Source organism: Plecotus auritus, assembly GCF_963455305.1.
Source record: "Plecotus auritus genome assembly, chromosome: 6".
NCBI classification, from domain to species: domain Eukaryota; kingdom Metazoa; phylum Chordata; class Mammalia; order Chiroptera; family Vespertilionidae; genus Plecotus; species Plecotus auritus.
The window spans coordinates 36,292,515-36,312,268 of record NC_137773.1 but is presented as its reverse complement, the minus strand read 5'-3'; the positions used below and the strand labels follow the sequence as shown (position 1 = coordinate 36,312,268).

Sequence of the window (19,754 nt, the reverse complement as noted above, 5' to 3'; positions counted from 1 at the left end):
CAGCTCTCCCTTACCCGCCTGTCCGCGTGTATCCCCAGCTGCACTCCCCTATGGGACCTGCCTTCTAACCACTGGCTCTCCCCTGGTCTGCAGGCACTTCCTGCCTGCATCTAGGATGCCCGCTCTCACCCTTCGAGATGCGCCTCGAATGTCTCTTCTCCAGCTCCTTCCCTAGACGTTCCCCTTCTCAGGTCAGGCACACAACCCCTCCCTCAGGCTCAGCTGACAGTTCCTGAGAGCCTTTCATTCATTCCAGAAACCTGCTCTAGACCCGGAATCAGGAATCTTAATTCTCCCCTTCTTTCTCTCATAACTTGCTAGGTGAGCTTGGATGACTCATTACATCTCTTTCAAAAAGCAAGGCAGTTGGAGAAGGTGGTTTAAGTTTGATCATTTGCAGGTCAAATTCTAGTCATCCATTAAATAAATGAGGACCAGCATTCTTCTCTCATCTTCCTGGCTCACTGGAGTACCCACATTGCATGTGCGGGCAGGGGTCTTTTGGCCTCTTGTATCCGTCCCTCAAATGTGCTTTGAGGTTTGCAACGACATCACCATCAACCTGACTGCTGTCGATTCCACTTAGAGAAGAGTGATCACTCTGTGTGGGCACTGCTCCTTGAGGTAGGTAGAATTATCATCCCATTTTACAGATGAGGCAAGTGAGGCGCAGAGAGCTTACATGCCTCATCCACAAAGGTGTGGTATGGCTCCATGATGGATCTAAAGCCGGTGCCCTTGAGTCTGTGCCTGTTGCCCCCTCAGCCCCCATGATGCTCCCGCAGGCCCCAGCACCTCCCTGCGGTAGGAACTCGCTCCAACAGAGTGAAACCCAACCCCTATGACTCTGCCCAGACAGGGCCCTGTGCCAGGATCTCACACACCTTGGGGAGCTGGGTCTGCAGCTGGAGAGGTAACTGGCGGGAAGTGTGGAAATGCCCTGCAGGCCTGGGGCTAAATTTACGTTCCTAAAGCAACAAGACTCAGAGTAACAACAAGAAAAAAGAGGTCTCTTTAGCAGTAAGATCTTGCTGTTCTGCTAATGCAACAAAAGGTTGGGTTTTTATTCCTGTGTTTAGTAACCACAAAAGATTTGTTGGTGAGCCTATAGTAAATGTTTTTGTCAAAAATGAAAATTATTTCCTCTGATTTCATGAGTCCCCCGCCCCCCCACCCCCCCAAAGCACCTATAATAGCATGTGGGATGAGAAGCTTGAGGTCCATTTACGACTGAACTCCTAAGAGGCTCCTTTTTCCATAATTTCATGGTTTGTTTGGAAAACTGCCCTACTATGACATTGTATCATCTGGGCTAATACAGCCCTGGCGTGGTGAGTGACTGCTGAAAGGCAATGTCTTCTCGAACAGCGTAGGAGATAAAGTGTGAATTCAAAACCAAGTCAGGAAAATAGTTTAAAAAGTGCCAACTAGTACACAAAAGGAACCCATGTCACAAGACAACTTTTAAAACACCATAAACAGTGAAAGTTACAGAGAATCCCACCCACCATCTTGGTATTCGCTGGCAGTCTTTGGGGCTGAGAACAACTATGACTCTAATTTTGCCACCAGAAGAAAGAGATACCACATCCTATATCCTCTGAACCCCCGATTTTCGGCAAGAGACCCTGCTTGGGACTTCCGGAGAGCTGGTGCCCTGGCTGCAAAGGCCAGCTGAAGCAAGGATTTGATTCGGAGTTCAGTTTTGATTTCTCACATGCTAATGATCCCTAAATGATGTGATATTTGAGTTCACAAGGCACCCCATTGACATGGCAACTGGAATATGATACCAGAAATTCTCTTGTAAATGGGGCTGAGAAGGTTGCTGAGTGGCAAGGCCCTGTGTCCCCATGGGGTGTGAACCCCGCCCCCTCCCCATAAGGACTTCTGGAGACAGATAAAACCTAGAGAATGAAGTCATAGCTTCTCTTTGTAAAGTCTGGTACGACTAGAGAATGCAACAGATGATTTTAGAATTTTTATTTGCAGGGGGGAAAAAGATGTTTTTAAGTTTCCTGTATTAATAACTCCCTGGTGATTTGGGACAAAAGCTAAATGATCATCAAGGAGCTCAAGATGGTATTAACTACTGCCCTGCCATCGTGGGGGCAGCACTGCGGGAAGTTGTCCTTTACACCCTCCTTTCTTCTGAGACACCCCCGCCCCCACCTGCCAGGCCTGGCGCTGACCCTGAGCCTGAGGCTGGGAAGGCTTCTCCGTAGGGCCCGACCCACGGGCCAGGCCTGCAGGAAGGGCATCTCCGGGACATGGGCATCTCAGGCCGACTCGGTGCCTTCCACACCCACTTTCCAACTACCACAAGCCACCTGGGCCCAGACACGTTGCGAAGCCCTGCTGGGCAGAGCCTTGCTGATGCCTCTGAGGACCCTGCACAGGTTATGCATCTCCCTGCTCTAGGCCTGAGGCCACACTGGATTAGATGCCGGATGACAGCAGGTGTCATTAATACCAACACCTGTAACTGCCCACACATGTTCAGTGGTTTCTGTGAGCATCTCATGTACTTTTCTCCACAGAGTAGGCGGGTACTGCTGGTAGCCTTGATTTTACATCTGAGAAAAGGCCCAGAGAGGCGGAGTGATGCACCCAAGACCACACAGCTGGGACGTGGCAGAGCTGAGCTGCAACCTCTGGGGGCCTCACAAGTCCTGTTCTCCACTGACAGGGACCTTTAGGCCAGTGGCCCTGCCATACTGCCTGGGTGGGGACTCACAAAATCTGTGCAAAACTCAACAAATCAGGAGGATTTTGTGGGTAAAGTCAATCAGCATGAAACAGAACCCGAATCTGCTTGCCCCGCGCCTCATCCCTCCTGGGTTTTGTGGTGGCTGTGTTTCCCTCGCATGACATGAGAAATGATGCTTGATTAACTGATGGGGAGGGAGGCTGTGCATACTCTGAGGCAGAAATGAAAACCTTCAGAAAGATGCAATTTGGAGGATATTGGAAACTGGAGAATGGAACATCAGTCTATAAGATTCAACACGGCCAATACAGCCAGAGCAACCAGTCAAGTGTTTTAGAGCTCACCGCTGCTGGGGACTCCGCAGGCACGTGGCCGGGCAGTGCTCCCGGACCAGGGACATTTTTCTTGGGCTCATTTTGGCCTCATTTCCATAATGTGCCTTGTGATTTCTGGAGCACCTCAGCATTAGCATCATAAGCACAGCCATGAAAGTGCCCAAGACCATTCCCATCAGGGATAAACTTGGCTTTCCAGAGCCCAAGTGCTCCCGGGCTCCCTGCTGCCACAGCCCACAGCCGAGGTGGGGAGCCCCTTCATGTGAGTGCAAGTGGCATGGGCAAAAGCTGCAGGAACCACAGGCCTGTGCTCCACTGCTGAAACACGCCTGTCACACTGTGTACCATGTACCATGTACCATTCATTGGGGCCACATCAACACGGGAATTTGCATTCTAACTCTCACACCTTCCGGCATCTGTGAGCCACTGAGTGCCTCCTTGGCGCAAGGCACTGTGCCAGGTGCTGAGAATGGATCAGGTGTGAAGAGCCCTAGGCCCTGCCCGAGGCTCTATCCCTCCAGCAGTAACTGCCACTGCCCTTCTCTTCTGACTCAACCCTAGCACGGAGCACAAACCCCTTGGCCCCGACTCCATGGACATGTTCTGATGTCCACTCAGAGCCTCCCTGTCTTGCTCAGGGTGTTCTGGCCAGGCCAGGCCAGGCATGAAGTGCTGTTCCACTAGCGACTACTCCAGGCCACAGTTCGAGAGCCTGACATGCTGGGATTCACTGTGCTGGTGTCCACCTGACACATGCTATGCACAGATGGTCCTGATTCATGAGACTCTGTCCGGGGGTTATGTGCAGGCCCTATCAGCACCCCGATGTGAGTGAGAGGCCTGGGCACCACCTCGTGGCCTGGTTCCTCTGTGTCCCATGGCAGCCAGGGTATCACTGGGCCTCCCTGGATCCTGCTCTTTGAGGGCAGGTGGCCACAACAGAACCTGCATCTCCAAAATGCCACCGCTGCCACGCTGTGAAGGCCCCAGCCTTCCTCTTTCTCTATTGCCTTCACACTTTAACCTATAAACTCAGTGCACCGGGTCAGTGGTCAGAAGGGCATTAGAAGAACCACCCCCAAAGCCCAAATCATAGGGGCACGAAACCACCTTCCTACCTTTCAGGAAACAGCCCTTGCTGTGGGCGATGACGATCTTCTTCTCCAGCAGGCACGCGGCGCGGTAGAGCTCACAGTGGTTTTCATAAAACCTCCCATCGGAGCCGCACACGGGAACGTAGCTGGGCTTGCAGGCCTCCAGGCACCGGCATTCGGGCTCCCCGGTCTCCCGGCTGAGCGTGCACCTGCTCCCGCGGCCGCACAGCTTCTTCCCGCAGGAGGACCGCAGCCAGTCATAGTTGGAGAGCCCTGCCAGGCATACAAACACAGAGGTCAGCTGCAGGCACTCGGGTGGGGTCCTGCGCTTCCTTGGTGGCTCTTTCAAGTCCTGGCAAGCAGAGGCTCCATTTGCCTGTGAGGCCGGGGCCTGGGGGCTTGGGTGCCTGAGGGAGTCCCTGCCCTCCAACAGGAGGTGGCTGTGGGTGCCAAGAGCAGTGTCCTGGAGTGGAGAGCCTGGTTTTTATGGCCCACACCAAACATCTCAGACAGGAGCCCTGCCCATCTGGAAGGGAGAGGTAGACGGGGCTGCATGGAGGTGGCAAAGTGCCCATGGGCCCTGCCGACTGAAAGCAGGAGGCTTCCTGAGAGATGCAGAGGCTTGAGTCAAGCTCCCATAACACACTGCAGGGAGGAGACCTGAGGTGGGGAGGAGCTTTGTGCAGGGGCCGAGGAGTGGGTCAGTAAAGGGGAGCAGGTGTGGTTCCAGGGGGCTGAGAGAGCCAGGCAGAAGAATTTCGGTCCCATATGTTAGACCCTGGGGAGCTGCTGCGGAATCTAGGGAGGAAGCATAGAGTGAGGAGGAAGTGGTGTCAGGATGGGGAGGGAGGGCATTCAGGGCAGGGAGGCCCGAGCTCCCCGGACGCGCACCATCTGCCCTGGCGGCAGCAGCCTTTCTCCACGGCCTAGTCCCTCCAGCACAGTGCTGCAGCCTCGCAAGAAGGTTGAGAACCTGCACCCAACACATGCCCATGATGATCTCAGGCAGTGGTGCCCAGAGCTCAGAGGGCCAAGCGGGCAGGAGGAGGGGAGACTGGTTCATGCTGAACCGGGTCCACTTAGTAAAAGGCCAAGCAAGCATCTCCCACAGCGTCACACACGGCCACAGGAGCCCAGGAAACTGGCTGACTGCACGTGGCGTTGATGGCAACAGACAGGAAGTTGAGAATTATAAAGGGATATCAAGTTAAAACATGAATGCAGATTCCATGGCCACAGAAGTTTTGCTTTTAAGTTTTAATGAAACCTTCAAAATACTCCGCAAAACAGAATGGCCCTGGCACTCAAGCCTGCACTTCCAGCCTCAGCTCCTATCCCATGGGCTAAAATTGTCTGCGGGGGAAAAAAAAGAACCTTCCTTTTCTTGTTTTTGGTTAAGCCTGCTTTTCATCATTATAGATTTGAAAGGAAAAGAATCAGTTATCAGTAGATTAAGTGCTTGATTCAATAACTCATTTAAATTCCTCCGGCCTTGGCAAGCTAAGAAATATTGACTTTTTCTTGAATCATAATAAACTAGAAGGTCAAAATATCTCCAAGCAGTGTAAAAGTGCGGATCCTACGCGGGCGCGGGAATGTCCTTTACCCACTCTGCTAATTGCTCTCGTGTCACCGTGGCCTTCAGCAGCCGCAGTGCACAGTTTCCTGTCAAGGCTGACGGGCAGAGGGAGGGTGGCTCTGGGCTGGAGGCCCCACCCCCGTGCTTATGGCTGCTTTGCCACAAAGTGTGTTTGATGAGCCTGATTCCTGGAAAATGGGTTACCCCGGAAAGCGCTGGCGGCTACTAGAAGAAACTAACAGCTGTGCAAAGGTCAGCATTTCTTTCTTCCTCCACACAGTGCCAGGACTCAGCGCATTGCCACTGCATCGCCGTTTTAATAAGCTGTCGTGTGTGATGGGAAGGGCACCCACTAATTGCTCCATTTGGAAAAAAACCAGAGTCAAGGTTTCCGAGTCCGTGGTCTCTTTTTGCTTCCGCTGTGCTGCCCACCACTAAATCAGCTCCAACTCACACCTGGGGTCCCTTTCCTGCCATTTCATATCCATGTGCCCCTCTCTGAATCCTCCTGCCGCATCGTGTCTGCCGCACTCTCTGGCCTCAGGAGACCCCGCAGGGGCAGGGCCTTTGTCCTCACATGGCCCCTGTACACTCAGGTTTTTATTGATTTTTTACAGAGAGGAAGGGAGAGGGATAGAAAGTTAGAAACATCGATCAGCTGCCTCCTGCACACGCCCCACTGGGGATGTGCCCGCAACCAAGGTACATGCCCCCTGACCGGAATCGAACCTGGGACCCTTCAGTCCGCAGGCCGACGCTCTATCCACTGAGCCAAACCAGTTAGGGGTGTACACTCAGGTTTTAAGAAACACAACAGTTTTAAAAGCTGAGCTCCTTAACGCAGATGTTGCCACTGCTCAAACCCCAGGCTAGAGGCTGAGATGGCGAGGGTGGGGAGGGTCACCCATGCAGTGATTTTTTGAGGGGTGCATCTCCCCTGGCCTCTTCCAAGGGGGCAGGAGGGAAGCTGGAAAGATGGTGGCATAAAGGAGACAGGTGTCCTTGAAGGTGGGCCTTCTGGGGCAAGGGCACCAGAGTCTGGAGTGGCAGCACAGGGAGGGACTTCAGAGACCACCAAAGCCAGCTCGCTCTGGACAGGGAGAACCCCTCTCCTGACCCTTTCTCCTTAGAATCACCTGCAGGCGCAACCACAGTGAATACCTCGGAAGAGCAGCATTGCGTGTGGTGCTGCCAATGCCCACGTTTGAGGCCATCGTGTTCAGAAAACGTGCCCACCGGGGCTCGTGGAAGTGGTCAGAACACTCAGGTTCTCTCTGACGTGGAGTCAGCAAACAACTGATTCCTAATATTTGCAGTTAAGGTAAAAGTAGCTTTAAAGCCTTGCCCCTGCCGCTTCACCTCCCGGCCTGCAGACAACAGGCCTGCGCCAAGCTAGGAACACCCCACACAGGGACGGGCCTGGGATCCCGTCTGCCACAGAGACGCCAACAAGCCGTGGCTTCCTCATTAAACAAGCCCCCGTCACCACTGCCTCCTTGTTACTAAAACAGGATGAATTCCCACTCTACCAGGATGGCGATAAAACAGTAGTGGGAAAGGTAACCGAGTGAGACCGCCCGCAACTGCCCCAGGGTTGGCGAGGACAACCACAATGCATGCAAAAGACATAACCTGTTTAATTTATAGTCGTCAAGGAAGTCATTTACCCATGTCAGAAACTGATCATCGTACCAAAAAGCTGCTTTTCAACACTGATTAAACGTACCGACACGATCAGAAATGGGAATTGTTACATGAAAGTTATGACAGGAGGAGAAACAAGTCCATTTGTACCAGTCAGCGCTAAAGACTTCCTCTGTGGTTCAGGTAAAGATTCTCCATTCGAGCATCACAGACCTGGGACTGCCAACTCAGAGCGTAGGCAGAGGCGGTGGAGGTTAGCCTGTCCAGGTCACGTCTGTGCGATCCCAGTGGCGGGACCACACACAGGTAGGGGGTTCTATTCCTTCACCCAAGCAGGAAGCCTCTCTCACACTGAGTGCACCAGAGCACAGACAATTCGTAACCGGTTCCTTGGCACAGAGTAAACCTATGCAAGGTCCCCTCTCCAGGTCTCCTCAGCAGTACTGCCTGGGCCTCCTCCTGTAGGCCCTCAGACCCCAGCAGAGGACTGCCTCACCGCCCCTCCCCCTCGTCCCTCCCCCCCCCCCCCCCCCCCCGCTCTGCCCCACATACCATAAAGCCACAGTGAGGTGACTTCTTGGCTCTAAGGTGGCCGCATACTGAGCAAGGCCCAACACAGGTGAGAACGGTGGGACATGGGTGCAGAGGCATGCGCAGCGCCCAGAGCCAGCCACCTTCCGCGCTGCCTGTCCTGAACCCCAGCCTGGCACAGCAACAGGCTCCACCTTCTGCAGACAGAAGGCACTTGCACAGGAACCACGTGCCCACCATCAGCAGACACAGCTGGATTACAGGCTTTCTTTTCTGTGCATCATATACACTCACCAGGGGCTGTAGCCCATAGCCTGGGTCGGGGTCAGGTTTTCTAAAGACCCAAAGCTGAGGACCTGCCTTTCGAAGAGCAGTGTGTATACAGAGGTGTTTAGACATGTGGGGTGTGCCATCCGGGAGCTGCAGGTAATGGTCTCAGCACCCTTCCCCCACCCTCCCAAGACAATTTATGCTCTCAGACATGCCCAAGGTGGTCCTCAGACAGAATATGTGGTCAACTTCGACTCCCTCATTGCAGAGACCACCCAAGTGCCTGAGATGTGGTGGCAGAATTTGGGTTTGTGTGAGAGCCAGGCGGAGACCCAGCAAGCCAGTCAGTGTAGCTTCTATGGCCATGTGGATGGGTGGTGACAAGGAGGCACTTCAGAAGGGCCTGCCTGACAGCTCTCCATCCACTGACTCATCCGACATATATTTTGGAGCCCCGCCTATGTGCCAGACCTGACTCTAGGTGCTGGGACACAAAGCAGACGAGGGCATTGTCCTCAGGACACTTCCATGGCAGCGTAGGAAGACAGATAGAGTGTGAAGAGGGAAACAAGTCAATAAAGACATGTGGGTTGTAATAAATGCCAGGAAGGAGATAAACAGGTGGCTGACCGGGCCAGCGCTCATCTGGAGGTCAGAGAAACCTCGTGGAAGAGGTGAGATTTGACCTGAGACCTGAAAGTGAGGGGTGGAGCAGCCTGGGGCCCTGGAGCTCATGGGCAGAGCCAGGGGTTGGCCCAGGAAGAGGCCTGGCTCACACGGTCCTGTTCAGAGCAGACCCTGCCCGGCTGACCCAGTCTGTAGGGAGCCGTGACTGCAGAGGCAAAGTTACCACCTTGCCTCACTGTACCCTTGAGAAAGTGGGGTGACTCTGGTTCCCTGGAAGCCTTTCTTGGCCCCTGGGAACTGAGTGTTGTGGGGAGGTCCTGTCTCTAGTCCTGGCTGGAAAGGCCAGTCCTCAGATACTCCTGTAAGTCACAAGGCTCTTGGCATTGGCACCGCCCAGGCTGCAGGTGGGAGGAGAGCAGCCCTCTTGGGCTCTCACCCCTGGTCACCTTGGTGGGAACCTTCACACCCTCTGGGTGCCCTGGGTGCTGGGGCTGCTTCAGGTCCAATCTGTCCTGTAAAGTCATTCACACTCAAGTATTAGGAAGAAAATGTGTAGTTCCTCACAGGGGAAGTGCATTCCTAGCACCCAGACAGAGAGGGCAAAGCTTACAGTAACTGCTGTGCACTGAGGCATGTCAGGCCAGGCATTATGCCAACACTTAGATACATATGTAGGTTCATCTGATCTTCATTTATAGCTCTGGAAGTAAACACACAGGCCTCACTCTGAGGCATGTATACATGCCTATTTTACAGATTAAGAAATGAGTTAAGAAGTGACTTGCTTATGGTCAGACAGTAAGTAGGCTGTAGATGTGTAGAGTCTAGATTTGAATCAGTCTCACTCCAAATTGCTCAGACTTGGGATCATCTGCTCAGCTGGGGACAGGGTCCCTATCTGAAGGAACTCATGCCAGGAGGGTCCAGATGCCCATAGTTTGAGGGTCTCCAATCGTGTGCTTTATGAAAGCAGAATTTTGATGAGCTCTGAAAGTCCTGACCAAATTCTCCAACATCAGCACGCCTGGCTATTGGATCTCTGCTCTCACACACCTCGAGAATGTGCAGCTGGGAGGGCAATTAAGCTACTTCTGAAGGCTGGTGGTGTACAGTGTGACAGGAGGAAGCTGTGCTTGGATCTTTGAACATCCCACATCCAAACCCACTCCTTGTCATGCACAGACACCTGGCCACCTGCCCTCCATTATCATGTCTCTCAGCTTCAGTGTCTCCCTGCCCCTCCCCTACCTTTTCCCCTGAAATTGTTCGGTGACTGCTGGGCAGATGTGGTATCTTCCCGGTGACCACAGAGCAGAGCCCAGACCAAGGCAATCGTGTGCTTTGCCAAAGCAGAATTTTGACCAGCTCTGAAAGTCCTGACCAAGTTCTTTAGTGCCCAAAGCTTAACAGAAACACATGGTTACCCATCACTGGTGGGAACGTAACTTGTCTTGTGCATTGCTCACAGGTCCTAAACTGCAGGCTGACACACTGGCTTCCAAACTAACCACCAATCCAGAGTTAGAGATGCCTGAAACGTCGGGAGGGAAGGGAGCCCTTTCATCTGAGGTGGGCTCTCAGTTCTGCCTCGGGAGTCTGTACCCAACCAACTCTGGATCAATGGGAGCACAGACAAGGCTCCTGCAGGCAGCGGACTCCCTGGGCAGGGCTTTTGGAGGCGGTGATTTCCAACTGCAGGCTAATACAAGTGCCAAATCCTATCTAATAAAGAGGGAATATGCAAATTGACTGTCACACCATCACAAAGATGGTGGCACCCGTAGCCACAAGATGGTGGGGCCCAGTCCCCTCAGCCCTGCCACAGTCCCCCAGTCCTTTCAGCCCAGCTGTCGGGGTTGGGGGGGGGGTGGCAGGTGCACATTGTGGCCGGATGCGCCCTCAGCCCTCCAGCCACCCAGGGCCACCTGAGGTACAGGTAACCAGGGCTGGCCAAGGCTTGTGCTGCTGGCAGTGGCAGCAGCAGAGGTGTGATGGGGGCATCACCTTCCCCTGATCACCAGGTTGCCTTCTGCCCCTGAGGGCTCCCGGACTGTGAGAGGGGGCATGCTGGGCTGAGGGACGCCCCCTCCAGTGCATGAATTTTCATGCACCGGGTCTCTAGTATACACATAAATACTTAAAATCACGACTCTCAGGGAAATATAAAGCGAGCCTGAGTTAAAGATTTAGACTCGTTAATGAGGGGACGGGCAGGAGAAGTGAAGGTGATCTATGGGGGTGGAGGAGGTGGTTAGATGAGACACATAATTGGTTAATGACCTACAGGGCAAGAACACCATAACCTTTGGGGTCATTTTTCTTTTCTTTTTAATATATTTTATTGATTTTTTACAGAGAGGAAGGGAGAGGGATAGAGAGTTAGAAACATCGACGGGGAGAGAAACATCGATCAGCTGCCTCCTGCACACCTCCCACTGGGGATGTGCCCACAACCAAGGTACATGCCCTTGACCAGACTCGAACCTGGGACCCTTCAGTCTGTAGGCCGATGCTCTATCCACTGAGCCAAACCAGTTAGGGCTGGGGTCATTTTTCTATCAGAAAGGAAGAGTTTGCATCTTTACTGGAAACAAATCTACAAGTTAATGTGTAACTGCATAGTCTGGGCCTTTAACCAGCAGTAAGCTGATTGAACAAACCCCCTAGCCCAGACTGTACATGATCCTTGGTGGGTCTGTGCAGCGATGCTCCAGTATGACACTGGGAGGACTCACCACACCAACCCTTTGCCTTATCCCCAAGTTTCTGATAATTTCCCCAATACATATAGTGCCTACAGTGACACGTGGCACCTGAGTGGGCTGCCAAGGACTGTCATCCTTTCCCTTACCCGGGGCGCCTCCTTCCTTTGGAGCCCCCAGCCGAGTACAAAAAGACCCCAGAAGGGAGGCAATGAGGCCCCAAACACCAAGCTCAGCTTTGCTGAGACGGATAAGAACTCTCATGTATCAGAGGCACGTGATGGAGTCGGCCCGTGCGTGAGCGGATGACGCAGGACTGTGTCACCATCGTGCGAGCTGCGTCTGAACTCCTCCAGGGCTTGCACACGTGCAGCTGAGTTTCAAGTAACACTCGGTTAAACCTCGGAACGGACCCTGGCCCTCATTAGCTTTGTGACCCAGGCCAGTCCTCTACCCTCTTTCCCCTCTAATTGAAAATGAGAAGATCAATGGTTTGCTGCTCACAGGATTGTTTTGAGGATTAAACAAGAGAATTCACGTCAGGAGCTGGTACACAGTAAGTGCTCAGTGGGTGCTGGGTTGACTACCTAGGACTGAAAGCTAAGAAGTCATTTGGTTTTACTGATGCGCATACACCGTGGGCGGGTCCGTGTTCAAGCCTGACTTAATGAAAAGGTGAGCATGTTTACACTGGAAGCATGGACTGGTTTTAAAAGGCAGACTTGAAATAGCACGTTTCAAAATATCTCAAGGAAATGCTTCCCTTGCAAGTTTCCTACTTTAGGCATTGCTTGACCGGGTAGACTCTGCCCAGCTTCTGAGTTGAGGGCGTCTGAAAGTGACCAGAACTGACCCGTAGCCCAAACTCCGCAGGTTCCACTGGACACCTCGGGTGGTGCCAGGCAGTGAGCCGGGCCTGAGCTGCCAGGTGAGCCTGGGCTGGGTTTCACAGGCAGCCCACACACGGCCCCAGAACCACAGAAGCCTCGGGCCCACTTACACAGTCAGGTCTGGTGTTTCTCTTCCTTCTGGTGCCCTCGGCTCTGCTGTGCCATTCCCCCCTCCACGCTGTGTGATGACAGTACCGCCACCTGACACACGACTTCTAGAGCTTTCTCCCCAAGGCCTCCCACAGGCATTCTCCACTTAATCCGAGCTCCCAGGCTGATGGCCTGGAGGTTTCCCCGCATGCTCGCCAGCACTCGGCACTTGTCACCGCAAAGCTCCGTGGGCTCCTCAGACAGAACGGCAGGCCCTGGGGCAGGGCCCGCAGCAGCCCAGCCTCACAGTCACTCCGTGCTCGGAGCCGCGGACAGGTGGTCTCTGTGGTTTTAAGGACAAGGACCAGGTTCTACTTCTTACGTTCAGAGCTCAGCACAGGGCCTGGCACAGAGCAGGCTGCGGAAGATGCCGGGTGAAAGTGAATCTGGGGAAGACACTGCAGAGACCACAGATTGAAGGCTGGGGGTCTGAGTAATCAGAAATGAATGGTTTTAAAGGAACAGGCAGGGTGACATGCTGAGCAGTAAGGGTGGAGGTTGTGGAAAGCATTGGGTGAGAGACCACAGACCAGGGTTCTACCAATGCAGGTCTCACTCACATGTGAGCCTCCATTTCCTTATCAGACATGAGGGGGTTGTATAGAGATTCCTTGAGTTGGAAAAATAACCTCACACCTGTGAATTTAGGATGTATATAAAAGCCTGTGCTCTAGCTGGCATGCCTTCTGGTTAGACTAAAATGACAATAATCTCTTCTGTTCCTTGTTACCTGTATTTGCCCATTAGGTTATCTCACTGGCTTCTTTTATTTATTATTTTTTTGATAATCCTCACCTAAGGATATTTTTCCATTGAGTTTTAGAGAGAGTGGAAAGAAGGGACAGGGAGGGAGAGACATGGATGTGAGAGAGATACATCGATTGGTTGCCTCCCACGTGCCCCCAACCGGGGCCGGGGATCGAGCCTGCAACCGAGATACGTGCTCTTGATCGGAATCCAACCCAGGACCCTTCAGTCGGTGGCCGATGCTCTATCCACTGCGCCAAACCCGCTAGGGCTTCACTGACTTTTGACAGGTTATTTCTGAGACTTTCTTGGGAAGAAAAGCTGCATAAAAATGGGAAGCACAATAGGATTTTTGCCTCTGGGAGAGTCTCTTACAAAATGGTTTTGTTTTAGAGCACTTCCTCCAAACACATTCCTATCCCCAAGTTCCTGTTCTTTGCCTAAAGCCTCTTCAGTCTGCATCTGTCTTATCCTCTGTCACCAGAGCCCTCATTTTTCCTCCTGGCACCAAGCTCCCTTGTCACTCTCGCTCCTCAGGGCTCCCTGCATCTCCGGCTTCCAGCTGAGGGCCAGATGTTGCTCTCTCAATGGGTCTTCACTCTCCCGCTGATGCCTCATTATGTGGGTTCTTTCCTGCTTCTCCACCAACTAATGATTCCAGGCCACGACACCTCGGGCTGCCTCCAATTATTTTCAGGGTTATTGTGGAGACACTCAGGGTAAGCACGGTGATGCTCCCCGCACTTTCTACTCCAGACTTACGAGCACTGAGGGGATGCGCCCCCCTTCCAGGGCGCTTTACCTGCTGCACAAGTGTTGTTCGGAGGTCAACACCGCAGGCCTCTTGTCTCAGATGTATCTCACAACCAGAGACAATAACACGCTCTTTTTTATTTTCTTTCAAAGAAGAAAAGACGGAGCTCAATTACAATATCTAATGTTAGCACAGAAAAATTTAGCATTTTTCTAACCAGAAGGGTGTCAATTTCTCCTCTCCATGATCTGCCTTTATCTCTCAGTGAGATTAGCAGCCACAAAAATATGCACTGGAGAATATCAAAACAAAGCTTAGTCACAGTATCAAGTAGATAATTTCATTTTTTCTCTTCTCTTCTCGGCTCCCGCCCTCTGGCTCGCCTGAGCCAAATCGCTCTGGCAGGTGGGCCCAGGCTCAGGGGAGGCTGGCTTTTTTGGGTGGGCTGTGTCTGCTCGACCTCTGAGACCAGGAGAGCGCGTGCTGACCAGACAGTAGGAGGCTTTTTCCAAGTGTCTCCATAGGGGCCTGACAACCTGTCTACTCCCAGACAGAGGTCCTCCTCTCAGGCACCACCTGTGGGACCTCTACTTCCTCCTGTTACTTCAGTGTCTGAACTTGAGCCCCATGGAGCAGGCGTAGAAAATAACCATCTACACCAGGGGCCCAGCCTCTGGAGAGGGAAGAATGACCAGAATTGGAGCTGCTGCAGAAGGAGGGTGACAACATCAACTGAGACAACAAAGTATCAAAACTCTATAAGTGAGTGTAGCAAAAAGAGGGTTTCTGACTGCTGGCGTGGCTCAGGAGGTCACGGTTGGATTCCTGGTGAGGGCACATGCCCAGGTTGCAGGCTCATTCCCCAGCAGGGGACGTGTGGGAGGTAGCTGATCAATGATTCTCTCATCATTGGTGTTTCTCTCTCTTCCTCTCTTTTCCTCTCCGAAACCAATTAAAAAAATATTTTTAAAAAAGGGTTCCCAAGAAAACCATGCATTTGAACCAAAAATAAAACTAAGGAATTTAAGGAGAGAATGGTCCCTACTGAGGGTCACATTAGTGGCCTCCAAGATTAAGCAGAGGACATATATCAAAACCCAGAGCCAAACAGAAATACAGAGCCCGAAAGTACAGTAGTCATCCCAAATGAAAGCATTGAGGAAAAAGGAAAGATGGGAAACTCCTTAAACATGTCATTGTGAATGGCCAACCACTGTTCTAATGAACGTAGGAGCCAGACAGGGATATCTGTCCTCACCATTTTTTACTTGAAAAGCTAAGGCTAATAACACATGAAAATGAAATAATGGGTAAAAATTCAGAAAAGGCAAGTAGCAACTACCTCTTTTTACTAGTTGTGTGTCTGTATACTTAGAACACCAAGAGACTAGTGAAAAATGTTAAAATTGGAAGAGAATTATGATGAAGTGGTGGACAGATGATAAATATGCCAAAATTAATCATTCTTCTCTTCATTAGCAATAAACATTTCAAAATGGAAAAGGTAAAATATCCTACTCATAATAATGGCCAAAACCCATAAAATATTTATGAATAAATTTAACAAGGAAGCCACAGGACTGATATGAAAAAGACTATAAAACCTTATTGAAGGTCATAAAATAAGACTTGAACAAATGCAAAGACACTTCTTACCTTGGGTGGGAAGATGCTACCATAAATTTATATATCTAAGGAAATCCTTTTGGAATTGGATAAAATGACCTTAAGAAGATCATTTAGAAGAGTAAGTGCCCCAGATAACCAAGACAAATAAGAGGGAGGATAGTGACGGGAGATGTGCCGTACCAGACATCAGAACATCAGACCAGAAAGCTGCTGTGTTCACTCACTGCGGTATTGACCTAGAAATAGACAAGTCAATGTAAACCCGACAGACAAAAGAGAGGGCCCAGAAGCAAATCCCACTACATATGAAAAGTGGAGGTATGCCAAGCACCACTGCATGGGGAAATGAGTCGTTTGGTAAACGATGAGCTATCCACCTGGCATTAAATGACATTGAAACCCCATTTCACACCACATAAACATAAAATTCAAATAACTATCAATTATTCTTGTTAAATAATGAGTAGCTATAAAAGAATATTATACACTTTGTGGACAGCATCAGCATTGTGGTACAAGGAACAACTATGGACTCATGCAGCTCCAATTTAAAGAAAAAGAATCATTTTATTAGTTTTCAAATGTTCCTGTTTCCAATTCCATTCCCTCATTTCCACTCAGAGGTAACCACTATCCCGAATTCTGTGTTTATTATTCATTTGCTTTTCTTTGCAATTTTAGCTCATCTTTGTATTTCTACACAATATATTGCTTGGTTTACATGTTTTTACAGGAGTCCTCAGACTATGGCCCGTGGGCCACATGCGGCCCGCCGAGGACATTTATCCGGCCCGCCGGGTGCCGCTGCCTGTCCTGCTTAGCAGCCGACTCGTCCTGGGCCCGCAGTGCGCATAGGAATTTGTTCATAGTTTTTTTTTTTTAAACTATAGTCCGGCCCTCCAACGGTCTGAGGGACAGTGAACTGGCCCCCTGTTTAAAAAGTTTGAGGACCCCTGTTTTGAACATTAGATAAATATGAAGGAATCATACTGTTTGTATGGAGACTTACTTCATTTGCTCTTATACTATTTTGTTTCATCTGCATCTTTGCGTATACCTGTGATTCATTCATTTTCACTTACAGTGCCCATTGCGTGCACATATTATTAATATTTATTTGGTTTACATTAAATTGTTTATTGCCTTTTCCTATGGTTCTCTTTCTTTTGTTTCCTTATTCTGAATACTTCATCTTTTTTTCTATTCATAACCCTGCCATTGTAGATATAACCCTTTGGGGTCCCAGGTTTATATGGGGAGTGGGGGAAGTTTTCCAAATACTTCCACCTTCAGAGGGCTTTGGGACTTGTCCTTGCGATCCTGGATCATGCAGGGCATGCAAAGCAAAGATGAAGCTCACCCAGTTGGACAAAAGGCCTCAAGGTCAAGACAGCGTCAGAGTTACTTTACTTCTCTGGGTTCCGATTTCACTTGCTTTTTTAGCCTCTGAAGTACTTAGTACTTTTCTTACTAGCACATCGATGCTTAAAAGGATTTAAAACATATTTATCTGCCATGTTGCCAGAGGCAGAAGTCAGATGATGACTTTAAAAAATCGGTCCAACAATTAAAAAGCACTTTGAGATAAATACAGGGATATTATCTTCAACACACCACCACTTGGCCCTTTGGCGAGTGGATGAGAATAGTTCCTGTGGCAGGGGAAGCTCAGGAAGGGCAGGGTCAGGGCAAGGTCACCTATCTTAATTTTCCTGCGTGTGTAAAGCAAATTTAAACTCTTCTATCACCAGGAACTTAAACAATAAAGAGAAGTTTATGAACGGGGTGCCATGGAGAAAAGAAAGAAGAGGACAGGTGCCACTAATTACCTGTGCTTCTACCTGCCACCTCCAAACCCAGAGTGGGGGCCTCTGAGGAACAGTGCTTTCCTGAAGGCGGCTAGGGACAAATGCCAGGTCAGCGACCGACCCCTTTTGTTCCACTTCCAGTAAGAGAAATAAAAAAGACCGAGTAGAGTTTGAAGCACCTTCTAGCCAGCAATGCCTTGCTTCAGGCAGGCCCCACACAGTGTGGGTCCAACCAATAATGTCATCTGATCTCTAGCTGATTTGGGTCAGAACAAGCTGTGACTGGTCCTGCACTCCTGAGGCAGTAGCATCAGAAAGTGGGGCTTTACTCTCATTGACATATTTCTTCCTAAACCCCAGGCAGAAGTCATTCTGTAGTCAGTATTGGCTCAATCGGACTTAGAGTGGCAATATTAGACAACATTAAAAAGAAAAGAAATCCTTCTAAGCAGGTCATATTAACCAAAACAAATTTATCTTTTATTCGTGACAACAAGCAGACTTATTACCACAACCCTAAACAGGTCAGAATGACATCTACTCTTTCATTCCAAACAGAGAATAACAATATTTTTTTTAATCTTCAAAAAAGTCACAGTTAAGAGGAAGGCAGCAGAGCACGGTGGTGGCCAATGGGGGTCAGGCCTCACAAGGAAAGGGACCAAAGGGATGGTGGCCCAGTTGGTTCTGGTAGGCAGCCAAGTTGGGTGATGGCACCGTGAGATTAGGACCCACACAAGAAGGTGGCTGAGTGCGGCAGCAGCCCCGTGGGGTGAGGAGATGATTTATATATGGGGGAATCTAGCAACAAATAAATATATTGAGGAAAGTAGGAGCTAGTTTTCTCACTGAAGAAGAGAGTTACAGACATGCAAACAGGGGAAGCTAGAGCAAACCCCGTGGTTGCTTGGACTGGCACTGGAGGTATTGATGTGAGTGCATGCTTCTCAAGAGCCATGTGTGTGCATATGCATGTACATATGTGTGTGTCTTACATCTCTTCTCTGAGAGGATTTGAGAGCAGCAAAACCCCAGTAGCAAGGAGCACATTTAATTCTCATGTCTGGTTTCTAAATGCACTAAAAGGGAACCAATGCTTTTTGAAGAAGTGGCTTATTCCAGGGACGAGGCAGGGAAAGCATAAGAATAGTCCAGAACATCTTGCTGGGCCAGGAAGCAAGGAAGCACTTCAAGACATGGAAAAGCCCTAAGTGGTTGGCTCAGTGGATAGAGCGTCGGCCTGCGGACTGAAGGGTCCCAGGTCCGATTCCGGTCAAGGGCATGTACCTTGGTTGCGGGCACATCCCCAGTAGGGAGTGTGCAAGAGGCAGCTGAATTGATGTTTCTCTCTCATCGATGTTTCTAACTCTCTATAACTCTCCTTTCCTCTCTGTAAAAAATCAATAAAATATATTTTAAAAAAATATATTAAAAAAAATAGACACGGGACATGTCAAAAGGACACAGAAGCCAGTTGGAAGAAGTGCCCATTGGCCAAACCTGGGAGATTGGAGTGCAAAAATAAGCAATGATAGTATTTGATAATAACCTATCACATAAACAAAAATCCACAAATCCACACAGATTTTTAAAAGGTGAGCAAATAAATGGGAAAAGAAAAAAAACTCTTTGTTATAGAATGTCAACTAATAAATGTAGAAGAAATGATGGAACTAGAAAAATTTCATTTGGCCATCATGATGTACTAATTAACTCAGGAATAAAAATATCAGCAAATAGTAAAATTAGTGGGTGAAAGTTAGGAGAATAACAGGATATTTACATGATTTCAAAGTATCTCAGCATAAAACTTGTTAATATTAAAGAAAAATAGCAACTTTATAGAGGAGAAAGCAAGCAGATATCACTGTGCTCGTGATCAAAGCTAACACTACCAGTGATGGGACAAGTTGACATCAATCCCTAACTTGATGGGATGCCGGGAGGAAAGCTCGGCATAACTTCAGTTACATTCTTGCCCCAAACTCATAATCTCAGTGTAGTCATGAGGAAACATCAGACCAATCCAAATGGAGAGACATTATTAAAACCACTGGCCTATCAACTTTAAAATATTAAGGATATGGGGGCAGGGAAGGACTGAAGAACTGCTCTGAATTGACGCCGACTGAGGAGAGATGGCAACTAAGTGCAATGGGGGACCTGGCTTACATTCTCTTTCTATAGACACATTCTGAGGATGGTTTGCAAAACCGGAATGGAGTCCTTGGGTGAAGACTATATTGGAATTCATTGTACTATTCTTGCAATTTTCCAGTAA

At 49.9% G+C, this 19,754-nt stretch overlaps 1 protein-coding gene across 3 annotated transcripts in view; it reads right to left on the bottom strand.

Moving 5' to 3' along the window:
• The window catches only part of FSTL4 (follistatin like 4), a 332,505-nt gene that overhangs the window by 165,741 nt on the left and 147,010 nt on the right, over window positions 1-19,754 (bottom strand). For all 3 annotated transcript variants that reach the window (XM_080672857.1, XM_080672858.1, XM_080672859.1), the window contains exon 4: window positions 4,167-4,415. In XM_080672857.1, the coding sequence (XP_080528983.1) occupies window positions 4,167-4,415 (249 nt within the window). The remainder of the gene's footprint in view (window positions 1-4,166; window positions 4,416-19,754) is intronic.